Source organism: Phocoena sinus, chromosome 2 (genome assembly GCF_008692025.1).
Source record: "Phocoena sinus isolate mPhoSin1 chromosome 2, mPhoSin1.pri, whole genome shotgun sequence".
NCBI lineage: Eukaryota > Metazoa > Chordata > Mammalia > Artiodactyla > Phocoenidae > Phocoena > Phocoena sinus.
Genome location: NC_045764.1, coordinates 67,672,573 through 67,697,241, shown reverse-complemented (window position 1 = coordinate 67,697,241; position 24,669 = coordinate 67,672,573). Strand labels below are relative to the sequence as shown.

Genomic DNA, 24,669 nt, shown 5'->3' with positions numbered 1-24,669 from the left:
GATCTCTGTCTCATAGTGTCAGGAATGTATAATTGGGATCCTGAAAACCGATATTCTCCTTTTATGTAAGGCAACCTTTAGAAATCTAATACCTCCTTTGAAAAGTCCAGTATGTTTAAATTAATGCAGTTTGACTGGTTTGAAAATTGAAAATAGGTTAGCATTAAGGCCATGACTCCTTTAGTAATTACTTGTTCTATTTGTAATAACTGTTTCTTTAGAATTGACATTAAGATTCTACCAAAACACAGCAGTAATCCAGAAGTTACTGTCTGTTCATTTATAATTATATTTAATTCATATTTATGAGTTGTCGGGAGGAAGGAGAAAGAAAGAAGGAAGTTTTAAAAATGTAACAGAAGAAACAAGTTAAAAGCAAAAATTTTCCTGATAGTCTGAAGAATGTATAAAGTCACTTAAAGTAGGAAAAAATAATTTTTTAAATACAGTTCCAAAAACATAATAAATAAATACATTTCCATAAAGTCAGATTTTATTAGCTACTGCTGAAAAAAAATCTATATTTTTATTATTTCCTATGGCACTGAATGAATTCAGTGGATAGACTTTTTCCATTTCTTCCTTTTTACTAATCAAAATATTAGCATAAACATCCCTGTGATTTTGATCTCAGTAAGTCAATTAGATTTGGAGTTTTTTTTTTTTAACCCAGGGAAAATTCTGCATCTTTAGACAGTCATCGGACAAGTAGCTTTGTGTTGTTTTCTTTGAATTGTCCACGAAGCGTGATGTATTATTAATGAATTAATTTCTTGGTGGTGAAGGCCTGTGAATAGCTTTCTGTGAATGGGCAGTTGCCTGGTGGGGCCAGTTTTGGCTGCTGTCATTTAACATGTGTTGCTCTATTGTGAAGTCTCATCCAGCCGTAGGACAATGCTCATTTAATCCACCATGATGGGACCTACACACCCTGAGCCCAAGTTGGATGCCAGGGTCAGTTACCCAGCAGTTTGGGCTGGGGCACTGCTCTGCCTCACTGCCTAGTTGCTGTAATCACTCTGCCTGCCGTTAATTTTCCCTAAACCAGGGAAAACACGTCTGTGAACAGTGCAAATGTTCTCAGAAGAGATTCCAAACTGGTCGGCTGGAGTGTTGCCTTCATTCCAGGATGGAGGCAGCATTCCAGGGAGTGTGAGTTCCTTCCTTCCTCCTGGAAATGAAAGCGTCTGGGCCCACGAGGTCCCTGATGTTCGGAGGTCCAGAGTAGCAGATGGCATTATGATTTTCCAAATCCTTATGAACGTTCTAACTGAACTTGTTCATTTCACAGTATGTGGTTCTATTTTTTTTTTCCACTTCCTCTCCCTTCCTCCCTCCCTGTTCCTCTCTTTGTTCCTCTCCTGTTGACTGATTTTAGACTGATGTGGTATCTCATCAGTTTAACCAGCTTTAAATTCCCTTCTCTCTGTTTATTGTACGGACCAGGTATGGCACAATTTCACGTATAATTCTCAGCCTCCGAGTCACAGCCAACATAGCCTTTGAATTTGTTTATAAAAATGTGTAAGCGAATACCGCTGACACTCCTACACCATGCAGCCACTGGAAGTTCTGTTTTCCCCGTATCCATAACTGGCTGTGCAGGTGGCAAATGGCAGTAATTATTTTAACTAACAGTCGAGTGAACACTCAGGAGGACACACAGTGTGGCGATGTGGACTTTGGATTTCAGCAAGTTCCCTAAGTCTATCTGGATAGTGTTATGGCTTGTTGATTTTTCAGGACAGGGGCCTGCCAGGTTCTTGCCCTTGAATGGTATGTGGATGTAGCTCAGCTGTTTCAATGTTAACCCTTCACCTATGAAAAGAGGAATGATTCCTTTCATTTAGGAGCCTGTTAAGGGTTCTTTTTCACTCCTGGATTTTCCTTTCATTTTTGTTTAATATAGTTGTTGACCAACCTCTTTTTTTTTTTTTTTTGCGGTACGCGGGCCTCTCACTGTTGTGGCCTCTCCCGTTGCGGAGCACAGGATCCGGACGCGCAGGCTCAGCGGCCATGGATCACGGGCCCAGCCGCTCCACGGCACGTGGGATCCTCCCGGACCCGGGCACGAACCCGTGTCCCCTGCATCAGCAGGCGGACTCTCAACCACTGCACCACCAGGGAAGCCCTGACCTACCTTTAAGATTGCTTTTAATCAGCATTTCTACACATAGGACCTGGTGAAATGGCAGTGTGTATATTAACATTATAATTTAGGTCCTGGATCCAAACATGTGTAGCTGGACTTTTCCTGAGGAAAAAAACTGACCTTACCAGTGTATGAAATTCAAACACTATATAGGGACAAGGTAAAACCACAGGTAGGAATTGCTGAATAATTACCTTTAGACTAGCCTGAGCAGGAGGCTTCCCACGAGGGTGAGCGCATTGAATGGTTCCTAAAACTCAATCTCGTGGATGTCAGTGGTCATGCTTGATTATTTGCAGCAGTGTTTTATGAAAAGCAATAGAAATGCCTTGGGAGGCTACAGAGAGAGAGAGGGGACAATAACAGGTTTTACTTTTGTAAATGAAATCTCTTTGGTATGAGCCAAGCATGTTTTTTGCTGCTCTGCCTAAGCCATTGAAAAGGGAGGTGTATGTGGGAGTTAGTGTGCAGGTGTGTGTGTGTGTGTGTGTACCATTCAGATAGGCACCTCTAAATAATACTGTACACTATAGCTTATGACCAACGAGAGACCTAAAATAAAAAGAAAAAAGATGTTCATTGGCTTTGGAAAGCAAGCAATTGCAAATATGGTTTAAGAGATTAAATTCATTTTCCAGTTCTCCACCTACCTGTTTTCAAGGAATTTTGTGAAACACCAAGATCTTTGCCATATGTTTAGAAAATCTCTGAGTAAATGTAAGTCTTTTAAATGACAAAAAATGAAGGGTTAGTTTTGACATAAATGACAAAGTTTGTTTCTCTTCCCTTTTATCCCAATACTGAAGAACTGCCAAAACATTTAGGAGAAAAAGAAAATAGGAAAAAATCTGTATAATCTCAAATTTTAGAGATTCCTTTAGACCTGTTAATTTACGTTTTGTGTTTTTTATAAGCCACCTGGTTGTACTCGGCTAATAGCTGGTTCTCCCATGGTTTTTTTTTTGTTTTTGTTTTTGTTTTTGGGGTACGCGGGCCTCTCACTGTTGCGGCCTCTCCCGTTGCGGAGCACAGGCTCAGCGGCCATGGCTCACGGGCCCAGCCACTTCGCGGCATGTGGGATCTTCCCGGACCGGGGCACGAACCCGTGTCCCCTGCATCGGCAGGCGTACTCTCAATCACTGTGCCACCAGGGAAGCCCCGAGAGTCCAGTTTTTTTGTCTTTTGGTGTCCTTCCCAAATAAACAAGGTTCCCTCCCCAGTCAAGAGCAGATTTGTCCTGTGGATTCTGCCAGTTGTCTCACAAAGATGCTATTCTAAGGCAGTGAACGGTGGAGGATCAAAAAACAATTTGGGATCTGATAAGGCAAAATGCTGTCCTGCCTGATGTGAAGCCACTGGAATCACAAATAACCTTCAATCCCAGCATTGCAGATAGATGTGGAGTGATCTAGGAGAGCTGTGCCAGTTAGTATGAACCCCAGAGTGTAGGACCAGAAATTGTTGGGCCAGGCCAAAGGAACATTAGGCTTGAATTAAAAGATTTATTTTTAAAATGTTAGAGCATAACTCTCAGTACTGGTCAGACTGCAGGTGATTCTCTAATGTTAATTAATGTGTTGGCTTGATGGCTTGACACCAAGAAGTCTAGAAATAGGCTGTTAAAAACTGTTAAAAAGGATTGCCATGTTTCACTTAACTTGCCTGGTTTAATCTAACCACAGCACAGCTGACCTCAGAATTCACCAGTGTGGCCAACACCTTGAGATTTTTGAGAAGTTGTCCTTCTATCTTTTTTACGTTTTACTGCCAATACATATAAAAGCTTGGTTTGAAGGAATGTCTGTTTTGCAAAGAGAAAGGAACGTGACACAGATTAAGATGTTCAAGGTCCCTTCACCCCCAGGTGCTCTCTGGAAGTGAGGAAGGAAGAAAGTGGGAGAGCAAAAACGGTACCTCACAGCCCTCCAGACTCTCACGATAAGTTTCTTCCCCATCGCTCTTAGGGCTGCACGTCTTATCCCTCTGAACAACACACAAATTCTTCCAGGCTATGGATCAAGTATCAGTCATCCCACAGTGCCAGCCCAGTGCCTTTGACATGGTAGATGGTCAAGAAAATTGTTGAATGAGTGAAGCAATAAATAAGTAATGAACGATTGTATCATTTTTATGCAGCATTTTATGTCTACGCCCTATTAGTGTCTGAATTAACCACCACATCATTGTCAGGTTCCATTGTCATCTTTAATTATGAATTCAAGGCAAAAATTAAATCCTCAGGTGTATTTGTAAAGCAAAGGCCCCTCAACTTTCTTCCAGTTAAATAGTTATGCCAGGCTTCTCCATTATTCAAAGCAGAGCTCTGCTAAAAATCTGCACCTCATGAGTTTAAACAAAAATAGCTCCTTACCCTTTTACTTTTAAACTTCCTATTTTGACATCATTTTATTTTATTTATTTATTTATTCATTTATTTTATTTTGGCTGTGTTGGGTCTTCGTTGCTGTGCGCGGGCTTTCTCTAGTTGAGGTGAGCGGGGGCTACTCTTCATTGCGGTGCACGGGCTTCTCATTGTCGTGGCTTTCTCTTGTTGTGGAGCACGGGCTCTAGGCACGCAGGCTTCACTAGTTGTGGCACGTGGGCTCAGTAGTTGTGGCTCACAGGCTCTAGAGCTCAGGCTCAGTAGTTGTGGCGCACGGGCTTAGTTGCTCCACAGCATGTGTGATCTTCCCAGGCCAGGGCTCGAACCTGTGTCCCCTGCATTGGTAGGCAGATTCTTAACCACTGTGCCACCAGGGAAGCCCTTGACGTTATTTTAGATTCACAAGCAGTTGTGAGAAATAATATGGAAAGATCCTATGTACCCTTCACCCAGTTTCCCCCAATGGTAACAGTTTATAAGTATAGTACAATATCACAACCAGGAAATTGGCATGATACCATCCACTGCATTTATTCAGATCATACCAGTTTTACATGCACTTGTGTGTGTGTGTGCATGCGTATGTGCATGCTAGCATGTGCTTGAACATTAATGACACGGATTCTTTAAAGCCAAGAAACAACATGGCTTAAAAAAAAAAACTATGCCTTTAAAATAATGATTTCCCTTTTAAGTAAGTCATTTCAAAAGCATTTTTCTCATTTATGTTTTCTTTATTTGGAGTATCCAACTTACTTGCCTGCTTTCAAGATCACAAAGTGTACTTTTGGCACACTTACTCTGCAGGTGAACCAGCAGCAGTTGTGGTTGGAGTTGGACCTCCTTCTCCCCTCCCCCACCTTGTTGCAGGTACACACACACACACACACACACACACACACACACACACACACACACTCGGATTTTCTGCTCCTTAACCTTTTTTTATGCTTGAGTACCTTGCTGACAAGTGCTAATAACAAAATACCCAGAGAGAGTCCAGTTGAAGTTAGCATACATTAAACATTCTGAACTTGTCCTTTTGCTCATAGATTGCACATAATTAATAATTAAACAGTTTCTGTTGTAATGGGTTGACCTTCCTGAACTGTTCATTATTCACAAGACAAAGGCATCACTCAAACTTTCTTCTCGTCCTTCGCCGTTCTCTAGTGTGCTGCCTGCTTGTGTTCCAGTTGTTTAGCAGGAGGGGCTGACTAGGTAGTTCCCCAAAGCTCTGAGACTTGGAGACTGTCCTCCGTGATGACCAGAATTGCTTACTGAAATGGCTGCAGCAGCTGTTTTTATATAACGGTTGCCTGCTCTGTAATAGAACGGCCTGTTTCCCTTAGCAGGACGCTAAAGTTGATTCAGGACCGGAATCTCAGGTCAAGGTTTTTGGTTAAGGTTGTGTCCTCTGTTTCGTTCCATACCTCCATGCTTAGAAGTTCAACAGAAAAGTATCCCCCCAAAAGCCCTCAAGGTGAAGTATGGCACCCAGGGTCTTAAAGAGAGTGACTTTTATTAACAATTTAGAGTCCATTTCAGCCAATACTGAGAGTTGCTGGTGTCACTGCTTCTCTAATTTGTGTTTACATTTTTGAAATGTATTTTTTCTTCATCTTGCCTGAACCCGTGTTCCACAGAGAACATTTCTGATAAGTAGCAGCAGTGACTTTACGAGATCCTCCGAACCCCTGGGCATGGTTCTGTCTCGCTCTAACCCCACAGTGACTGGCTACTTCCCCTCCCTGGGTGCCACGGCGATGCTGGAGTGGCTTTACTGCGAGCCTCCTTTCCTCCTTCGCACAGGTTGGAATTAGATAACGAAATAGACAGGTCCGAGTCTCAGAGATTTTTTATATCCTGATCTAAACTAACTTCTAATTTTACTTGCTTAAAAGTGAGAAAGGAATACTTAAAAATCCTCCAGCTTGGGGAATACTGTCAGGTCTGTTCGTTTGCCTTCTTTGGATTGTTGACAGCCTGCGTGCTTCTGTGGAGTTGGAGGCTCTCAGAGGACTCCCCCACCCCGTGTTTGCGTGTGGCATTCTGAACCCGCCCCCCACTAGTCAGTCTTCTGTATCTCAGAAAATTCTCCTCTGAGATACACAGGAGACGTGGATTTTAATGAAAAGAAATATCTGGCATTATGCTTGTGAGATTAGAATTTCCCCCCACATCTTTGATGACTGATTCTTTCCAGGCACCACTGAGATGAGAATCCACTCTCTGTGGTTCTGCAGAGTCGACTTGGGCTGGCATTTTCACAAGTGAAATAAATTATTCATGGGTACCACCCAGGGTTCCTTAGTTTTATATTATGAGGAACTTAACAGGCTACAATATCAGGTCTTAAATAAAATTAACTACCCATGCAAGGATGTCACAGTTTCCTCGTTTTGTTTCTCATCCACGTTAAAATGACGTCTTCATCAAGTTGCCTAGTCTATAATTCATTAATTTACTCTTGGTATCATACTTTGAAATGAGGCCCACATTAGCATCACGTTTTATACCAGGATCTTTGTATAAAACCAGTCTAGAATTTTAACCATCTTGGTAAATATTCAGCCACATTAAAGACAGTAGGCTTTTATTTTCCTAAACATTCATTTTAAAGCAGCTACTACTCAGACACTTCCAGTACTACAGCCTCCAAAAAAATTTCAGAAAGGAATGACTTAGAAAACTAACTACCTGATTAGAGTCCATAATTTTTGTACCTCAGACTTTGAACTGTCTCTTTACTAATAGTGTTTGAGACAGTAAAATGTCATCTCTTGAACTGGGCCTCGTAGAATCTTGCAGGCTTGGTGATATATATGGCTTTCCTAAAACAGACTGGGCTGAAATTGATACCATGTTTTATTTTTGCTCTTCAAACCGGTAGTACTTCTGTGACCATTTTATAATACCTTTATCGAGGCCTTGTCATGTTAACTGCGTGCCTTGTTTCTTTTGAGCAGACTATTTCATCGCCCCCCACCCTCTTTCACATCCTCTCTATGTAATGCCTGCATGTAATCCTTTGAACTTGGCAAGACTTTATTGCACTCCCATTTTCCTTTGTTTTCCTTTCCTCTTGGAAGCCTTTCTCTATTGATGAGAATTTTAAGTTTACAATTACTAACCTTCCCCTCTTCTGGACAAATAATGTTAATTCAAAGAGGACAGATATGCAAAAACTAAGAAACATTTGGTTCACATTCCTTTTTTTTTTAACTTTGGGATTATTTTTTTTGGCTCCCTTGACCCCCTCAGTTCCCTTTGATTTAATTGTATTTTCCGGTAGTTTCCAATTGTTTGATTTGGAAACAAAGCCTTAATAAGAGTTCTAGTTAATTTTCTGTCTTGTAATTACCGATCTCATTTTTCTGATAATTGGCCACAGCAATTATATGTATATTTACTAATCACATAGGAGGCTGTGCAGTTGTATCTATCTGCCACCATTGATAATGACACGCATATTGCAGAGGTGCTTTTATCATCTTCTTTTTTCCACTACATCAAAGCTATTTCCTCTTGTTCTCAATAATGAATACATGCATGCATTTGACACAGTTGTGTGCTAGAGAAATTGTTTGGCTCCCACCAAATGCTGCATGCTCTGAGTTTCTTGCCTGCAGCGCTGGAAGGTTGTATGTAATGATATATTGCTCATCCAAATGGCCAAAGCACTCCAAAGCACAGTGAGATTAAAATAAGTCATTCCTTTGTTAATTTAAATAGGTGCATGTATCATACTTTGCAGGGCACTTTGTGTAGGGATGTCAGGGAGGAAAAGAGCCGCCGAAAGGTATTTTTAATAGCAAATGAGAATAGATGAGAATGGAGTCATTTGCAGCTGCCTACTTTATGTGGCTCTCTTGTTCCAACTGTAGGTCTAATGAGATGACTGTTAAAGTACTCTGCAGTGTAATTTCATTACATTCTGAGCCGTTACACTATAAACACAGTGGCTCTCTCTGTCATTCTTGAAAAAACTCCTAAATTCTTAAAGCCTTCCTTTGCAAATGGTAATGGGGTTTGCTCCCTGTGTTACATGGTAGTTGTCGTTTGTCGCTGTGTAGTTTTCTGCTCTCTTGAGTGACTGCCACCTCCATCCTAGTTCTGTTCGTGGGCAAGGTGGGCGTTTTTCATTGTGTCCTTAATTCACTGGCTTTCTCATATGATGAGTTTGCCTAGACTGGCAAATAGGCTGAAATTCCTTTTCAGGAAACGGCTTCCCCTATAAAAAGCTTTTCTATTAAAGTGAAAAAAAAAAAAAACAAACCCAACTCTGACACACATGATTCAGTTAGGGACAAGCAGTTAAGAGCAGCTGTATATACTAATAAATGTAAATAAAAAGAAAAGTGTAAATAGCAAACCCAGTAAAAGAAACAAAGGTCAACACAAGAATAATTTCACAGCTCTTTGTTAATTACAAGACCATTTGTGTGTTACTTAAATAATCATTAATTTCTCATTTACACTTTCATACCTTCTTTCCTACCCTGTGGCTATCATTGTCCATTTTTCACCTCCCTTCCCTCTTTGCTCTCATGTTTCTCACCATGGTAAAATGTGTATGGCTTTAAATTTGGCATTTTTAACATAAACATGTGGAAGAGAGCATAGACCGTTTTTTTAATTGGATGAGGCCTTATTTTCCTTTCCACATGGTGGTGAATCCTTGTTATATATTCATCTTTATATGCTCCTTTGGGATTGGGGGTGGAGGGTATAAAGAAAAGGAATTGTTGTGACTTTTGGTGACTTGTTTTTCCTCCATCCCAGGATTCACCCGTCCTTCCGGTTGGAGAGTTCTCCGAGCCATTTGTACATTTCATCACTCAGTGGTGAGCCCGTTTGCAAACATGCCATGCCCTCAATGTAAATGATACATGCCATTAACTCTGCGGCTCCGTGAGACCTTATGGCTCGCCCTCCTTCCTTTTGGAGACGGGAGGGACTTCGGGGCCTTGGGCAGATGGGGCAGCAAAGCTGAAGAATTGTTTAAATTATGTAAACGTTATTTACACAAAGGGTCATAAACGTACTTTAGAGGCTTTTTCCTGTTTTAATAAACTGCTGAGAATCAGGCTCCTTCTTTGAGCACAGGTACTGTTGCTATCCAATTTTTTTTTTTAAGAAATACATAATTTTATAGCCCCTATTGAACAGACATATGAAGCTTATTTTTATTAATGTAACCTCAAGTTACCCATAAAAGTGTCTGTCACTTAGTGGAAGCAGCATAGTTTATTAATTCATTGGATTTTCAGTAAATAACTTTTATCTTTGGTTATATTTTAGACACAATAGTGGTGTCCCATTTCATTGAATTTTGATGTTTGAGAGACTATGAAGACACAGTTCCACTAGGCCCACTTTATCCATTATAAGAACTGAGAGAGGAGCCACAGGATTTAGATCCAAGGGGCCCTTAGAGTCTCTAGGCAACCCCTTGTCATTTTATATCTGAGGAAACAGGCATTTTTCTGCCAAGGGTTCTTTTCCAGCCTTCTGCCTTTTTCCTCCCCATAGAATGAAGTTTTCTTTTATTATCCCTTTCACATTATCCACCTCCCCCCTATTCAGAAGGACCCATGTGGTCTTGGAAGGCCTAGTTGCTCCACTGCCATCCTTCTCCCCTCTCCCTCACCCCAGCATGGAGAGAGAGAGAGAGAAGGAAATTAGGAGCAGAGAGATGACCACCCCAAAGCAGGAGACAGGACTAACTAGCAACTGTTGTGGACATTCTGGAACTCCTTCATAAGCACCTTTACTTCTCTTTCCCTCCTTCAATCAAAGTCCTTATTTCATCACCCCTTCAGAGTTGCATCCACTAGTGGAAAATGAGCCCTTCATTCCTGTGGTGCCACAAAATGGTGCATTCAGGATTCCTTGCTAAACCGAAATGGTTGTGCACTGGCCCCTCCCCCTCCCCCCCATGATCCGTCTGATGATGCCGCTAAAGTGAAACCAAGAAATATTCCTTAATATAAATGTCAAGCTTTATCACCTTTTTGACTAAATGTAATATGTTACCTCTTAATAAAAATGTCTCGTGTAGTTTATATTCCATAGGAGAATATGTGGGGAAGAGAATTTTAACTCCCAACTTCTAAAATTTTTATTAACACTATTTCTGTTTACTTAAAATACTTACATAATATTCCGTAGCTTGTAAAAACTGTTTTCACTCTGCAAACATTTTTTCCAAAATATGCCATGTTGGAAAAACAGGTACGTATTGGGTAAACACTAGAATCCTGAGCTCATTAATATTAGAGCCATTATCTAGAAATATGTATCAGCCTCTCTTAATTTCCTTTACATGAAATTCCTAGAAACAGAAGCACATGATGGGAATATCCTATTTTGAGATGCAGAAATTGAAAAACAAACCGTGTGATTCCCAAGCTGCCTGGAGCGCCGGGTTTTGGCATCACCCGCTCCGAGACGTTGGATTTGTGCCGTGACCACTGTGCTTATCCTACTATGTGGTCTGAGACCAACCTGGGGGTGGGGCCCTTTCTGAGCAGAGAGGGAGAAAAGCAGATAGGGCTTTGCCTGCCTTCTGTCCAAAAAATTAATCAGCTGTTATATAAAAGTTTTATGGAGACAGAGGGAGGGATAACCTGTGTTGAAATTTCCACAGATGTCAAGCCAAAACAGAAATGATAGTGGGTAATAGCCTTGTTTTCCCAAGAGATACAGCTACTTTGGCATGTCAGATTAAGACTGTTACCAACTCCACTGGCGAGACAGCTTGAATTACTTGCTAATGGATGCAGTATTTGAGAGATGCATATGGTTATTTATAGGGAAGGCAAATGTCCTCGATGTCATTAATGGTTCATAACTACGGTTCTTGTTTACCAAATGATCATTAGATCTCTGTACTTAAAAAAAAAAAAATACTGTCGGCAAATGCAGAGATTGTATGAAGGGCTTTTTTTTTCTTGCTTGTTTGAGGTTGCCTTATATAAAGAAAAAGTGTCTGTGTGATTTTCCGAGTAATAGAAGCAGCAGTCTCTTCTCATGACTTCATCCCACAGATACTCTGAGTTTAGTATAAATTGGCCATCAAGTAGGCAGCTTACCCACAGTTACCTCAGTCCCATGACTGGGTGCTTCATCACGTAGCTAAGTACATGCTACAGCTACTGATTATGACTGTTGCACATGAGACGAAATATTTTGCAGGAGGAATGTGATTCTTTAAGCAGCTTAAACAAACGTAACTTTCTGACAGCTGTTTAATGAATTATCAGCTTTCATGGTAGCCAAAATAAATGAAAGTTGAGATAATGTAATGACCCTTTTGTAGCATTATCTAGATACCTGACCTCTTTTATATATTACTTGTCATTTGGAATAATAATGAAGGAATGAGATGTTTTCTCATTTGACCTGATATTCATGTTTCTTTTCTTATTGTCTTATCCCATTTACCAAAAAAGAAGTATATTGTTCCCTAAATTTGTTTGAAATGAATTGATAACTGAGTCAGGAAACGAACATTGCTGCTTTTTTTTTTCACATTAGTTTCAGAAGTAGAATTAGGATAAATTTAAATTCATTCTTTATCTGTATTGCAAGAGTAACTCCCCCCAAAAAATCTTTGCATTTTTGATTCATGAGATTCCCCCAAAATCTGATTAATTGAAGGTCAAAATAAAAGAAAGGGAATACATGCTAATGCTTTGGCCAAGAACTGAACATGATGAATTTTGAAAACATTCAAATTCCAGGAGAAATAGCCCATGGTGGAAATTGTAGCACAAATTTACAAGTGATATAGATAATATGAGTTATTCTCTTACAGCATGAGAAAACAACCAAAAGAAAGGCCAGCACCTGAGGAATTGATGGTAAGTAGACTTTTTTAGTTACACTAGAATTCTGCAGTTACATATCTGTGCTTAACATTCTGTTAAAAGGACCAGGATGGGGTTTAAAGCATCCACAGACTCAGCAAAGCCAATATTATTTACTTCATTTCAGTGGGTGCTTTTTGAAGCTCACATCCTCAGATAGTAGTTTTCACTTCTTAAAAACCCATCACCAATTTGAAACTTAATGCAGAATTCTTTTCCTTTGCTTCACACTCAAGGGTCACAAGTTAATCTAGGTTATTCCTTGTCCTCATTTGCTATTACAGCCTCTCAGAATTCAGAGGATTGGTAACAGAGAAGATAGTCAGCATATTAAGTTTTTAGTGCAGTCCTACAGGAAATTCTGAATGTGGCGTGGAGTCCTCTTGGATTCATGTAGAATGAAATTAGATTGGCTGCAAAAGATCAAGTTAATGTGAATCTTTGGTCTTTCCTCAGAAAGGGACAACTATAAGGCTGCAAGTGCTGTCTTCTCAGCTCCAAGGCCGCTTTCTTTGATTGCAAATGACAGTTTTTAGTCAAGCAGGGAGAGGAACAGAGACGTTCCCTAACAATTCCCAAATGGTCATTTATTTAGTGCAGATTGTTGATTTGACAACGCAGAAGCTGTTAGAATAACGTTAGCATCAAGCATTAATAAATAATAATTATAGTCTACTCTTTCTAATGTTTTGCATACCATTCCCTGTCTTCAGATTATTACAATCAGGACAAATTCTGACTAGTTTTCTCTCATCACTTTAAATAATAATCATTTTAAAGATATCGGTTCAAAGGTTTTTAGCCTTTGTATTTCATCCTTATAAATACTCTAAGCACCCAAACTTCTGTGTAATACAGATTTCATCCCCAAATATAAAATAGCTGTATGTTTCCCTTTTATGTCGTAAGTGCTTTCCAGGAAGGTAGTTTTCTTCTTCCTGTTACCCCTGGAGCAAAATCTCAGTTTTCAGGGTAGTTTCAAGTTAAAGTTCACCCCTAAAACCCCTGCAATTTATAACTGTGCAGGTTTCATGTCTAGAATAAACTGGTCTTTTTTTTTTTTTTTTTTTTGACGGGGGCGGATCTCTGATGGTTGGGAAATTCATGCAGTTAGTCACATTTGAGGAAACTTGGAACAGGTTCTAGAGATGGAGACCCATTTACCTTGTACATTATCATGGTATGGCTGGATAGCTCAGCTATTAAAACAAAGGAATAGGGTTTCATAAAACAGATATCTATTTGTAAATGCATGTTTCAGTGCTGCAGTGAGTTGGCCACTTATAAATAAAACATCTGCAGATCGTACATACACTCATAAATGCATCCGGATGTATGTGTTGGTAGGGAACACCACTCCAGGGTGGCAAGTTGTAAAGATAAGGCTGAAGGGTGAGTCCTTTCAGTGCCTTGAAAGCAAGCATATGTGGCTGTCTGTGTGTGGAGAGAGATGAGGAATACGTATCTCGATATATCTGTTTACAACTATACACCCTGGTGTGTGCCGTCCCATATTTTTAATTAATAAATATCAATAAATCAATAAAATACAATGAAAAATTGTCACAGGAAGCACTATCCTATACTTAATTTAACATTATTTCTAGTACTGCTCACAGTTTGATTTAAATGAGTTTATTCCCCTAGGTATAGCAATAGTGAGGCACCCCCTGGCTTAGTACAGGCTCAGTGAGGGGGCAGGAAACAATGGAATGTGTGTGAGGCTCCTGTGGTCAAGGGGGTTGAGCCCTGCTCCCCTTTGGCCAAAATATTGAGCCCAGAAGGGGATAGGAAAGAAAGTGGGCTGTCCCTGGCTTGAGGAACCTGAGTCACATCCTAGGGACCCCCTTAAGAAACCAGTCTCTTTATTCCTTCCAGCATATTAATAGCTTTAATTTTTCCTTTTCCCTCTCGTCTACAACCTGTTTGGTGGTGCTCCCATCTGGAAGCTGAGAGCATCCTCTGGAATGCCTGAACTGTAGAGCCCATTTGTCCCTGGGGGTGGGGGGGGGGCTGCCTTTCACAAAAAGAGCAGTGTATCTCCCAAGCGTGGTGACTCCACCCAGCAGGGTACCAACATGGTCTGCACAGCTTGGGCCACGTCAGCTGTGAGGCCCGCAGGATTGTTGAGGTTTCCCTATGGGCCTGCATTTTGCAAATCAAAGGGAGAGCATCAGAGGTGAAGTCGGGTGGAAATATGGAAAGTTACGGATTTGCCATCACAGAACTCTTACATGAACTTGGGTGTGACCCTGACCACCAGTGAACACAGCAAGTCCCAGCCTAAGTAAATCAGAATGCAGGGAGAGGTGTGCCCAAACACCCTCACCTCTGGGCCTGGGTCTTGCACTTAGCAGGCACTCAAGTGGTTTTTGTTGTTTTATTTGGTGGAGTCACCTTATATACCAGAATACCCAAGTCTTAAAAATCATCATCTTTGCAATTTTTGACCATATCATTCTTAAAGATGACATGTAAAACTCAAGTTTAGACGCTAGAGGCTATTAAAATCCCAATGTTAGAACTCATTTAGTTGTTTAGCTGTTTAATTCTCTCTGCTTGGCGTGGTTGTTCCTAAGATGGCTACAGTTTTTCTGTTCTGAGTGGAAATGTTTTAAAATTGGACCAAGAACTTGCCTTAATGCTCACATTTGGGGGAAGCCAGGGTCCACATGAACTGGTACCGTTTTCTGGCATGTAGCCCTTAAGCTACACAAAGAATTAACTCAGAAGTCTCATCATCGGCATCCACATCATCTTGGGAGATCTCAGAACCAGGTAGACAGCTGATTCAGTAGATATTTATAGACCGTTATGTGCAAAGTCCTGTGCTAGACTCAGCAGAAGATGCAGGGTAAGCTTCACACGTACAGTGTTGCAGGGGGTAGGGCAAGTATACAAATAATTAGAATAAACTAAATACTATAAAAGAATTGCAGAGTTCTGTGGGGATCCATATGGGGAAATGGGGAAAAGCTATATGGAGAAGGTAGCATTTGAAAACAGCCTTTGGAGGATGGATTGAATTGTAATAGAGAGTTTGCAAGGGGTCATTCCAGGCAGAGGAAAGGATGGGCAAAGCGTGAGTGTGTCGAGTCCCCAAACCTTTTCAGAGCAATGTGAAACCTCTAGTGCTTGCTGGAACAGAAATTCCATTGACATTGGTCTCGTGGAGTCACAAACCCACAAAGGTAGAGCTCAAACAGGCAGTATATTCACCACCAGCTGGGCAATCTGTTAAGAAATTCCACTTCTAATAGAAGGAACCCTAGTACCCAGGTCTGAAAACTTTGACTTGACATAGAAGCAGCACACCCACCCATAAGTACCTTTTTTCTTGAGTTAATTCTTTTGAGTGGACTCTATTCAGTTATAGGGAAGTCCTTCATCCTTGGGGAAGATCTGACCTTTCTTCAATTCTTTAAGAGTTATTGCATGCATCAGGAGTCAGCTTTAAACCCAGCAAAGGAAAACCAGCCATGCAGGCAGCCCAGGAGCATTTGGCATGCTGACACAGCCAGACCGTTAGGAACCCCACACACACTCTTTCTGTTCTGTGACGATGATTCCGTAATTAAAGAACCCACTTTTAAATCACTCCAATGTAAAGCACAGGAAAGACCTATATCAGTGCTGCCCCAGCTCTGTGACTGAAGACCAACAAACTTAGAAAAAAGTTTCCAGGCTGTAGAAACTCTGAGGAGGTAGCAGACGGTGTTCAGAGGCTTCAGACAACCAAGCAAACGTGTCACAGCTTATGTGGGAAAAGGGCAGCTTCTGCCAGTCAGAAAGGATTGATGGGATTGCAGCAAGAGGGGAGAGGACGATGATGCGAAGGCGGTAGGGAAAGTTTCCCAAAATGTCAATAATCAGATTGAGGGAAGCAAAAAATTAAGAATCATACCCCTGCACTCAGGGACAGAGACAGCCTGAGGTGAAGGCACAGAGATGGAGAGGTGTGTGGCTGGCTTGGCTGTGCAAATTATATGTTTACATATTTTTAAGTAAAAGGGACAGGTGAGCAACCTTACTCTATAGACCATCTGCTTGTGTAAACCACAGAGAATTCCTTCTGCCGAATTAATCTTCCTTTCGGGTTCTTTTGTAGCGAAGGTCAGGCGGATTTAGCAGGGAAGCTTCCTTTCCCTTGTCAGCAGCTCTCCAATCCCTCCCCACTTCTGTGTCTTCATCTGCAAAATGAAGGGGATGGACCAGATCAGCAATCCTTGACCTAGGGTCTGTGACTTCATTCAGGAAGTCTGTTAGAGCCCCTGAAATTACATCCAAAATTGTATGTGCATGTGGCGATTTGCATTTTTTTAAAGAAGAATTCGTGGCTGTCATCAGTTTTTCAAAGGGGACCGTGACCCTAAGTGATCGTTCAGCTCCCTCACTACCTTCCCACTCTGATAGTTAGAGCTCTGCAGCCAGGACAGGACAAGCCTCTCAGGAGGGAGGCATTCGTTTGGAGGGTGAAACGCTTGCTTGGGGGGAAGGGAAGGAAAGGGAAGGGCCCTCCCTGTGGGACTCGGCAGGGCTTCCCACCAGCTCTCAGGCGGCCCTTTAACCTCTCAGCCTACCCTGAACGTGGGCCTTGATACGAGCAGGGAAGGTGTGGGCCATGGGCTCCTATGCAGTTACAATTTGGATTCAGAGCGCTGTAGATCCTTCTATGCATTTAGAGTGTTTCCAGAAGCTTTCCATGTCTAAGCTCTATTTAATGGAATCTATGCATAGTAAGTAATCAGGTCAGAAGAAGCAGCATCCCGGTTTGAGATCAATCGCTGGCTAATACTTTAGCTAGGCCACTTTATTATCTCATGCTGATCCAATTGCCATTCTCCTCCTCCTTTGTCCCATGCACTTTGACTGTGGTAAAAGTACGTATCACATACATATTAAAAACATATACGCATTCTATCTGTATGCAAATGCATGAGGCACAGCTGGATATTGCAGAGGAGTTTGATTTACTAATAGTTATTATCTGTTCTAGCTGTTCAGTGGCAGAGAGAATTTCAGAGAAACAAGCTGGCGCAGAAATTGTCTTTATGCTAGAACTATACTGCTTTAGTAATTGTTTAAAAACATGGCTTTTCTCCTTAGGTTCTAATAATGCCTGTTATTTTGTGTATTTCCTTGTGCATTCCAGAGCAGGGCGTCCTCCTTTAGCATTTCCTCAGCTTTGGTTTCCTATCCAGGCGCCTGAGAAGAAACACAGAGTGCAGTTTGCAATTGAAATTTGACATTTTGCTTAGTTAGAAAGCAAGTAAATAGTGGGACTGGAAATACAAGAGAAGCAGGTGTGGGTCTTGAGGGAGGGGTGTCAGTTATAATCAAAATAGTGCTTTTAGATTTCTTTTCCTTCGTCTAAATCCCAGCAGCTGCAAACTTGAAGGCATCTCATTTCTCAAAGAACGCTTTATGTATTGAAGGTGGTATTGTTTGGGGGCTAATAAACACCAAACTGCTCCAGAAAAATCTGTTTAAACATTTAATTACTTGCAAAGAGATGTTAACTTGTTTAATTCCTCTAAATTAAATTGTCACTGGTAGCTTTTCTGCTTATCCAAACCTGATTGTAATTACATTTTCAGATAGATTGGTAGGTTGTTCTCTAAGTTAATCAAGGTATGTGATAAATTGGGCATCTGCATGGTCCCTTTTAAAAATCAGAAAAACCACCACATTAGAATTTTTCTCTCCAGCACTCAAATTCCGGTGTGACTTCTGGGTTTAGACCAAATGGCTTTGTTCACCATTGTGGGACCCAAAGCCACAAAGTGCATGGGACGATTAAGGAGATGATTTTATTCAGGCACTTGCAATGGGGAGAATGTTTATTAATGAGGAATGTCTCAAAGCAACTGGAGGGGGCCAAGGTTATGGAGGCAGGTAAACAAGGGAGTCATCCACCAGTCTTAGGAAGTCATGAGGAAGGATGGAAAGGGGTCTTATCTCTGTGTGAGCAGGATGGTCCTTTGTAGCTAACAAGAGAGTAGGGAGATTCCTCACCTGTTACTCCTTTCTGGGAGTACAGGGCTCAGATAAAGTTCAGCATTATCACCTCATTCTACTAACTGGATCAAAAATGAGTTCCGGTTTATTTTGATCCGGGGCTTACAGGTGTCCTAAGTACAAATATGAGGAAAGGCACGTTTCTGCAGCCCCCTTGCATAGTGCTCACGGACCATGTGCTTGCAATCTAAGCTTTTTAAGATACTAATGATGGTTTATACCAAGGGGGGAGGGAGGTGGGTAGGATGAATTGGGAGATTGGGATTGACATATATACACTATTAATACTATGTATAAAATAGATAACTAATGAGCACCTACTGTATAGCACAGGGAACTCTACTCAGTGTTCTGTGGTGATGTAAATGGGAAGGAAATCCAAAAAAAAGAGGGGATATATGTATACGTATAGCTTATTCACTTTGCTGTACAATAGAAACACAATATTGTAAAGCGACTATACTCCAATAAAAAGTTTTTTAAAATAAATAAATATCATATAAGATAAATTTTTAAAAAAGATACTAATGATGGTTTAATAAGCAATTCTGAACTTGCTGGTAGTTTAGTACCTTTAGCTAGTTTGTTGCCTCATATGGAGCATGTTTTAAAATAGACCGTTAGGGCCAGACTTACGTGTGTGTCTGGCTTCCAGTTCTCGCAGACATCAGTTTTGCTTTTGGTTATTCATTTGGAGGTGCACATCAGCTTATTGGCCAAGGCACCCCAAATTTGCAGGGGGAAACCCTGGATAGGATTGAAAAACTTCAACTAAATATTTTCTTCGAGCACAAAAGGCATCACAGAAGCCTGGGGGCCAGTTGACAACCATGTGATGATTTTATTTTTTTTTCAAGTTCTAAAGGCCATTAAAATCATCTGTTTGTGTCTGCTTATAAATAGGAATCCACTAGTAAGAAGTTGATTTTAGCTTTTAATTGCACATAATTACAACGGCAGAATCACTGTCTGGATGCTTGAGATCACACTAAATCAGACAGCTTTAATTTGAATTTTTGATGACATGTTAGCACTTCAGCAAGAACAGAGAGATTATAACCCCAGAAAACAAGCTTTGTTTTTCCATAGACGTGACTGCTTAATCTCTTCACGAGACTTTAGCAGATAAATACATGTGTGTTAAGTGTGTGTGTATTTATATACATGCACATAGCAAGAGAGATACAGATAGATAAAGTCTGTCATTCCTTGATCATGGCAATCTGACAGTTTTAATTTCCCAGTTTAGGATAACTTTTTTCCTCCATCAGTCAAGTCAGATCTCTTAATACGGTGATGATTTGCCTGTTTAAGATTGCGGTTTTTTGAACTCCTGCCTGCAAGTCGTATTTCTTGTTTTACTGGGCTGACTGTCATCTTCCCAGCATCACATTTCAAGGCACAATAAGGCTGCATAGACCACAGGAACGGTTTGGTTATCTTGGTTGCCGTAACGTGGATCAGTGGGTCTGCTTTTCAGTGTTCTGCCACATTCACAGTGGCTAAGCTGGCTCTTTAGAGTATGTTGTTACATTCCTTCCTCCTTTGATGCTACTCAACTCACGGGGAGTTTCTGTTATTTGGGTGATGGCCTCAGCCTAGGATTCTCTCCTCTCTGCTGTCCTTGAACTTCTCCATCCTCCTCCCTGCAGCCTTCCCTACTCTTCCCCTTCACAGTGCTTGCTCCCTTCTCGGAAGCCCTCCACCATTTATTGCCTCTAACTTGAAACAGCGATTAATTACATAAATTATATATTCATGGTAGATTCACAGATTGGTTCATACAGTATGGTGATTCCTAACTGGGACAACTCATCAGAACCATCTGAGTGGGTTTTAAAAAAAAAATGCCTGGATCTCAACCCAGATCAAAGAATCTCTGACATTTGGGCCAGGGAGCAGGTACCGGGGTTTTTTGTTGTTTTCAAAAGCTCTCCAGGTGAAACTCACTGGTTTGATACCTTTTTTCTCCAACTAGATTGTAAGTGCCTTGAAGGAGAAACATGATCTTTAATTCAGTTCCTAGCTTGGTCCTATGCTGCTGTCATTCAGGCGAGTTCTCTGTTCTGATTAAAAGAAGAGAAACCGCTATTGATGATTATTCTTTGCATGTGCCATTTGTGTTCTAATCCATTTCAGTAAAGCACTGTACTAGACATAAAGACAAACAAGACATGTCCCTTGTTCTGCAGGAACTCAGAGTAAAGTTGAGGAAACTCACCCAAGAACAAGCATCCCTGGACTCTGTGATACTCAGTGTAAGTTAGGATGGCCATATTAGAACTACATGGTCTGATCAGAGGTTTTTGTTTGACTTCCTGCTATGAGAGGTCATGTGGGTAAAATCATTTGGCGCCAAAATAATGGAATATCTAGGATGTTGCAGTGTTTGCAGGGATACCATTCAAAGCTTTTAACAACCAGTACAGCCAGACCCATCAGAACAGGCACTAGGGTTTGGCTGTACACCCTGGAAGTACGGGAAGAGCAAGAAAGTGTAAAGCAGGCCTTGCTCAGTGGCACCTGTGATCTTTGGCGTGTGTTCTGACCACTTGGGAATTCACCTTTGACAATTAAATCCAAATCAAGAGGTCATTGGAGAGTCAAGACTTAGAGGAGACCACCTGGCCAGCACCATCTTTGCCGGGTTAGATTGATGGCAGGGGACCCCAAGGTCTTTATCAGCATATCAGATGTGGGCCACCCCGCGCCCCCCAGCTCTCGGGGATAATGGATTAGGTTGAAAAATCTGGAGACAGCCACTTGTGGGGGAAATACAAAAGGATCTTGAAGCCCAGTCTCTGTGATTTGGGAATCGCCATTGAAAGCAGCCAACTTGTTTTCCTGTGAGTACACTCCAATAAATAGATGCAATTCATATCAATAATTAATGAGTCTAACCAGGAATTTCAAGGGCTGGAAAAATATTAGAAGCCTCCTATTTACAGTTGTAACCAGCTGGATTTGTTTAATGGGTTGTTTGCTTTTTAATTTGTAGCAGTTTCGAGAGAGACCTTTGGGGACCGCGAGCCTTGTGGTTTCAGTGAGGCCTTTAGTAGATACACAGCTATTTGGGGGCCAAATCTGCCTGCAGATAACTTGAGGTTCACTTGGCCATTTAGAGACTGCAGAAAGGCAGTGGAGACATTTGGGCCTTCTGTCCTCTATTCGATTTTCAAGATTAGAATTAAACATTAGGCCGTGGTCTACCGAGAGACATTTGCCGGAGTGTGGACTAGTTTCTTCCCAGTATCCTGGTTTACCATTCCTCTGTTTTCTTAATATAAATGGTCACTGATTCTGAAGTAGGAGACTAGGTACCATTCATTTATTCGTGCAAAGATTCCCTTGATACAAATAAAAATGGAATTTTCAAATGTAACCCGATTAACTCTTAATTGTATACCAATAGCCTGTGTATGTCTCAGCTCCCTCAGAAGGCTTCTGAATGGCCTGCATCTCTTTTTAAACTTGGGGGGAGGATTCAATTAATAGCAGGACTTTCTAATTGTGGGATTGTTGTGGAGTTGACAAAAATTTGTATAAATAGGGTACATTTTTCCACTGAAGAGGGCTGTGCTGAGACATTTTTAATTGGATTTTCATGGTGATTGACAGCTTTTGATTATGACAGTAACTTTATTTGGCTGGACTGCTTTAGCCTCTTGTTCAGATTTTTCCATCAAAGCCCTTTTTTATCCTCTGAATCCCCGGTGGAGCAGCAGTCATTGTGGAAGAGCCTTTTAGCACCTTTGTTGTAGCCATCCCTGGTGATGATTGGGCCCAGCTGGTAGTAGATAAGAAAATGTTCCTTTCACAAAGAGGCTGTGTCTCCCGCCTCTGCGGTTTCAATAATTTTAAGAGCCCCCCAAACCTGTTGAGGATTAGAAGTAGCTTTAGATGTGAAATGAGTGTTAAGTATTAGTAATCGGGAGATTAGGGCCCCAGGGACAATGAGAGATAAACAACTGCAATTAAGGCAAATCTGCCGATGTAAACAAAATTTAGCAGAAACAGATGCCCTAACCATTTTAGGGGATTGATTTGAGGGCACCAAGGAATCGATTTTTGTCTTGTTTACACTTTCAAACCCCGGTGATATACTGGAAGGCTAAATATTTCATACAGCCTGATTTTAGTTAATTTTTTTTTCAGCGCCTCACAGTAGGTGCCTCTCTTCTCGCAGTGACCAGGCCTGAGTTTATTCAGCATTCACAGGGAGCAGCTAATTGTCTATGAAGGGCCCCCATGTTTAAATGGGCTTGACAGGAATTTAAATTTTGTTTCAATCAACCCCTGTGCTCACAGCCTGCTCCAGTTTCTAATTTTTAAATTAAACATGATTTTTTTTTTTTTTTTTTTTAAGCCACAGGCTTGCCTCTGCAATACTCTCGCTCTAACTCTGGGGAAGGCAAATCGGCAACCCCGGAATACTGGCTTTTGCAGGGGGCCTGAGGCACCAGCTCCAGGGCTGGAAAATTCTTTCTCCAAAACGAGCTTTTCCTTCCCCTGTCCGGGAGGTCAGCAGAGCTTTGGCTGGGCAGCTCAGCTTCCTGCCTTCAGAAATGGCCCCCTTTCCAGCTCTCCCGTGCAGGCAGCAGTGCGCATCATCTGGAAAGTGGGTTAAGTACCAAAGGAAGGCGTAAGGCTAGCTTTTGGGGGGCTGGCTGAATTGTAACCCATTGCACTTCTAGTGCAGATTTGTATTTCAGCAGCCTTTTCTGCCCTTGTGCGACAGGGAGACAGTGTCCGACCCGTGCGTCTCAGTACACACTCACCGTTTTTCTTTGCTGAGTATCTGCTCTGGGTAGAGCATCCAGCCTGATGCCGAGGAAGCAGTCAGCCCTGAGTCCTGCCCTCAACCAGCTTACAGCCTAGCAAGGAAGATGAGGATATGAACAGCCAAGCACAGGATAGATTGTTAGACTCGCCAAAGGCCCGCCCCCACCTGCTCCTGCCCGCCTTCAGCGGCCCCTCCACCTCATGGCACTCCTGTACACGCAGCCTGCACTCTTAACAGTTCCCTAATGCGTGAGCCTCACATGGTCACGTCTTTGCTTGTGCTGTTTCTTCGGCAAGAATGCCCTTTCCTCACGTCCACGTGGTGAACTCCTACTCAGCCTCCAAGACTCAACGGGCACAGCCTCTGTGAAGCTTTCTCCGGCCTGCTTCAGTAAGGTTGCTGGCTTCCTGTTGTATGTCACCCTTCTTTCTGGCAAGTACCTGTATCAGTGCACTTTTCACACTTTGTGGTGGTAACTTAACAGCCCATAAACAAGAAGAAGAGATCATGTCTTCTTTATTTTGTATCCTCAGCATCTAGCCCAATCCCTAGCCCCAGGTTGAATGCTCAATAAACAGTTACGAATTGAAATGATATGAATTTAACAGGTACAGTGAGTTCTGGGGAAGGCAAGATTTCTTCCAGCCACGGGTATCTGGGGAGGCTTTGTGAATGGGGTGACAAATGAGCCAGACCTTGCAGGACATTGGGGTATTTATGTGAGTGTATTACTTTCTGCACACATGTGAAACACAGCTTAGATCCAATATCCGTACTGGTCAGAATCCGTACTACACCTTATTTCCTCTGAAATTACTTGAAAGAAATTGGAGCAAAAATTGCGTACAACTTGGGGCTGCAGATAAATTCAGAAAGGCTTCTAATTTTTTTTTTTTTTTTTTCGGTACGCGGGCCTCTCACTGTTGTGGCCTCTCCCGTTGCGGAGCACAGGCTCCGGACGCGCAGGCTCAGCGGCCATGGCTCACGGGCCCAGCCGCTCCGCGGCATGTGGGGTCTTCCCGGACCAGGGCACGAACCCATGTCCCCTGCATTGGCAGGCGGATTCTCAACCACTGCGCCACCAGGGAAGCCCAAGGCTTCTAATTTTTAACCTTAAAGAAAGAAAAGATTTATTTTAGAGAGAGAAATTAAGCTAAACAGATAACATTTTTAAAAACATGCGTTTACAGAGTTCTTTCATATACGCTATCTCATCTGACCTTCACATAAACACTGTAAAGATTATTCTTATTCCCATTTTACTGATGCATTAAACTGGGGCTCAGAGAGGTTAATTGACTTGCCTAGAGTGACACAGCCAGGAAAAATATCTATTGATGCATAGTGGACAGGGGGTTGTTACTGTGGTTGTGGGAATTTCAGCTAAGTCAGGCCATTTCTAGAAATCCAAAACAAAACTAATACAAACGCCCCACAAAGAAATGTGTAGAATTTCAGC

General features: G+C 41.7%; 1 protein-coding gene across 6 annotated transcripts in view; it reads left to right on the top strand.

The window, feature by feature from the left end:
* The window catches only part of MAP2K5 (mitogen-activated protein kinase kinase 5), a 269,304-nt gene that overhangs the window by 220,603 nt on the left and 24,032 nt on the right, over window positions 1-24,669 (top strand). For all 6 annotated transcript variants that reach the window (XM_032622664.1, XM_032622666.1, XM_032622662.1 and 3 more), the window contains 2 exons: window positions 9,321-9,382; window positions 12,358-12,403. In XM_032622664.1, coding sequence (XP_032478555.1) covers window positions 9,321-9,382; window positions 12,358-12,403 — 108 coding nt within the window. The remainder of the gene's footprint in view (window positions 1-9,320; window positions 9,383-12,357; window positions 12,404-24,669) is intronic.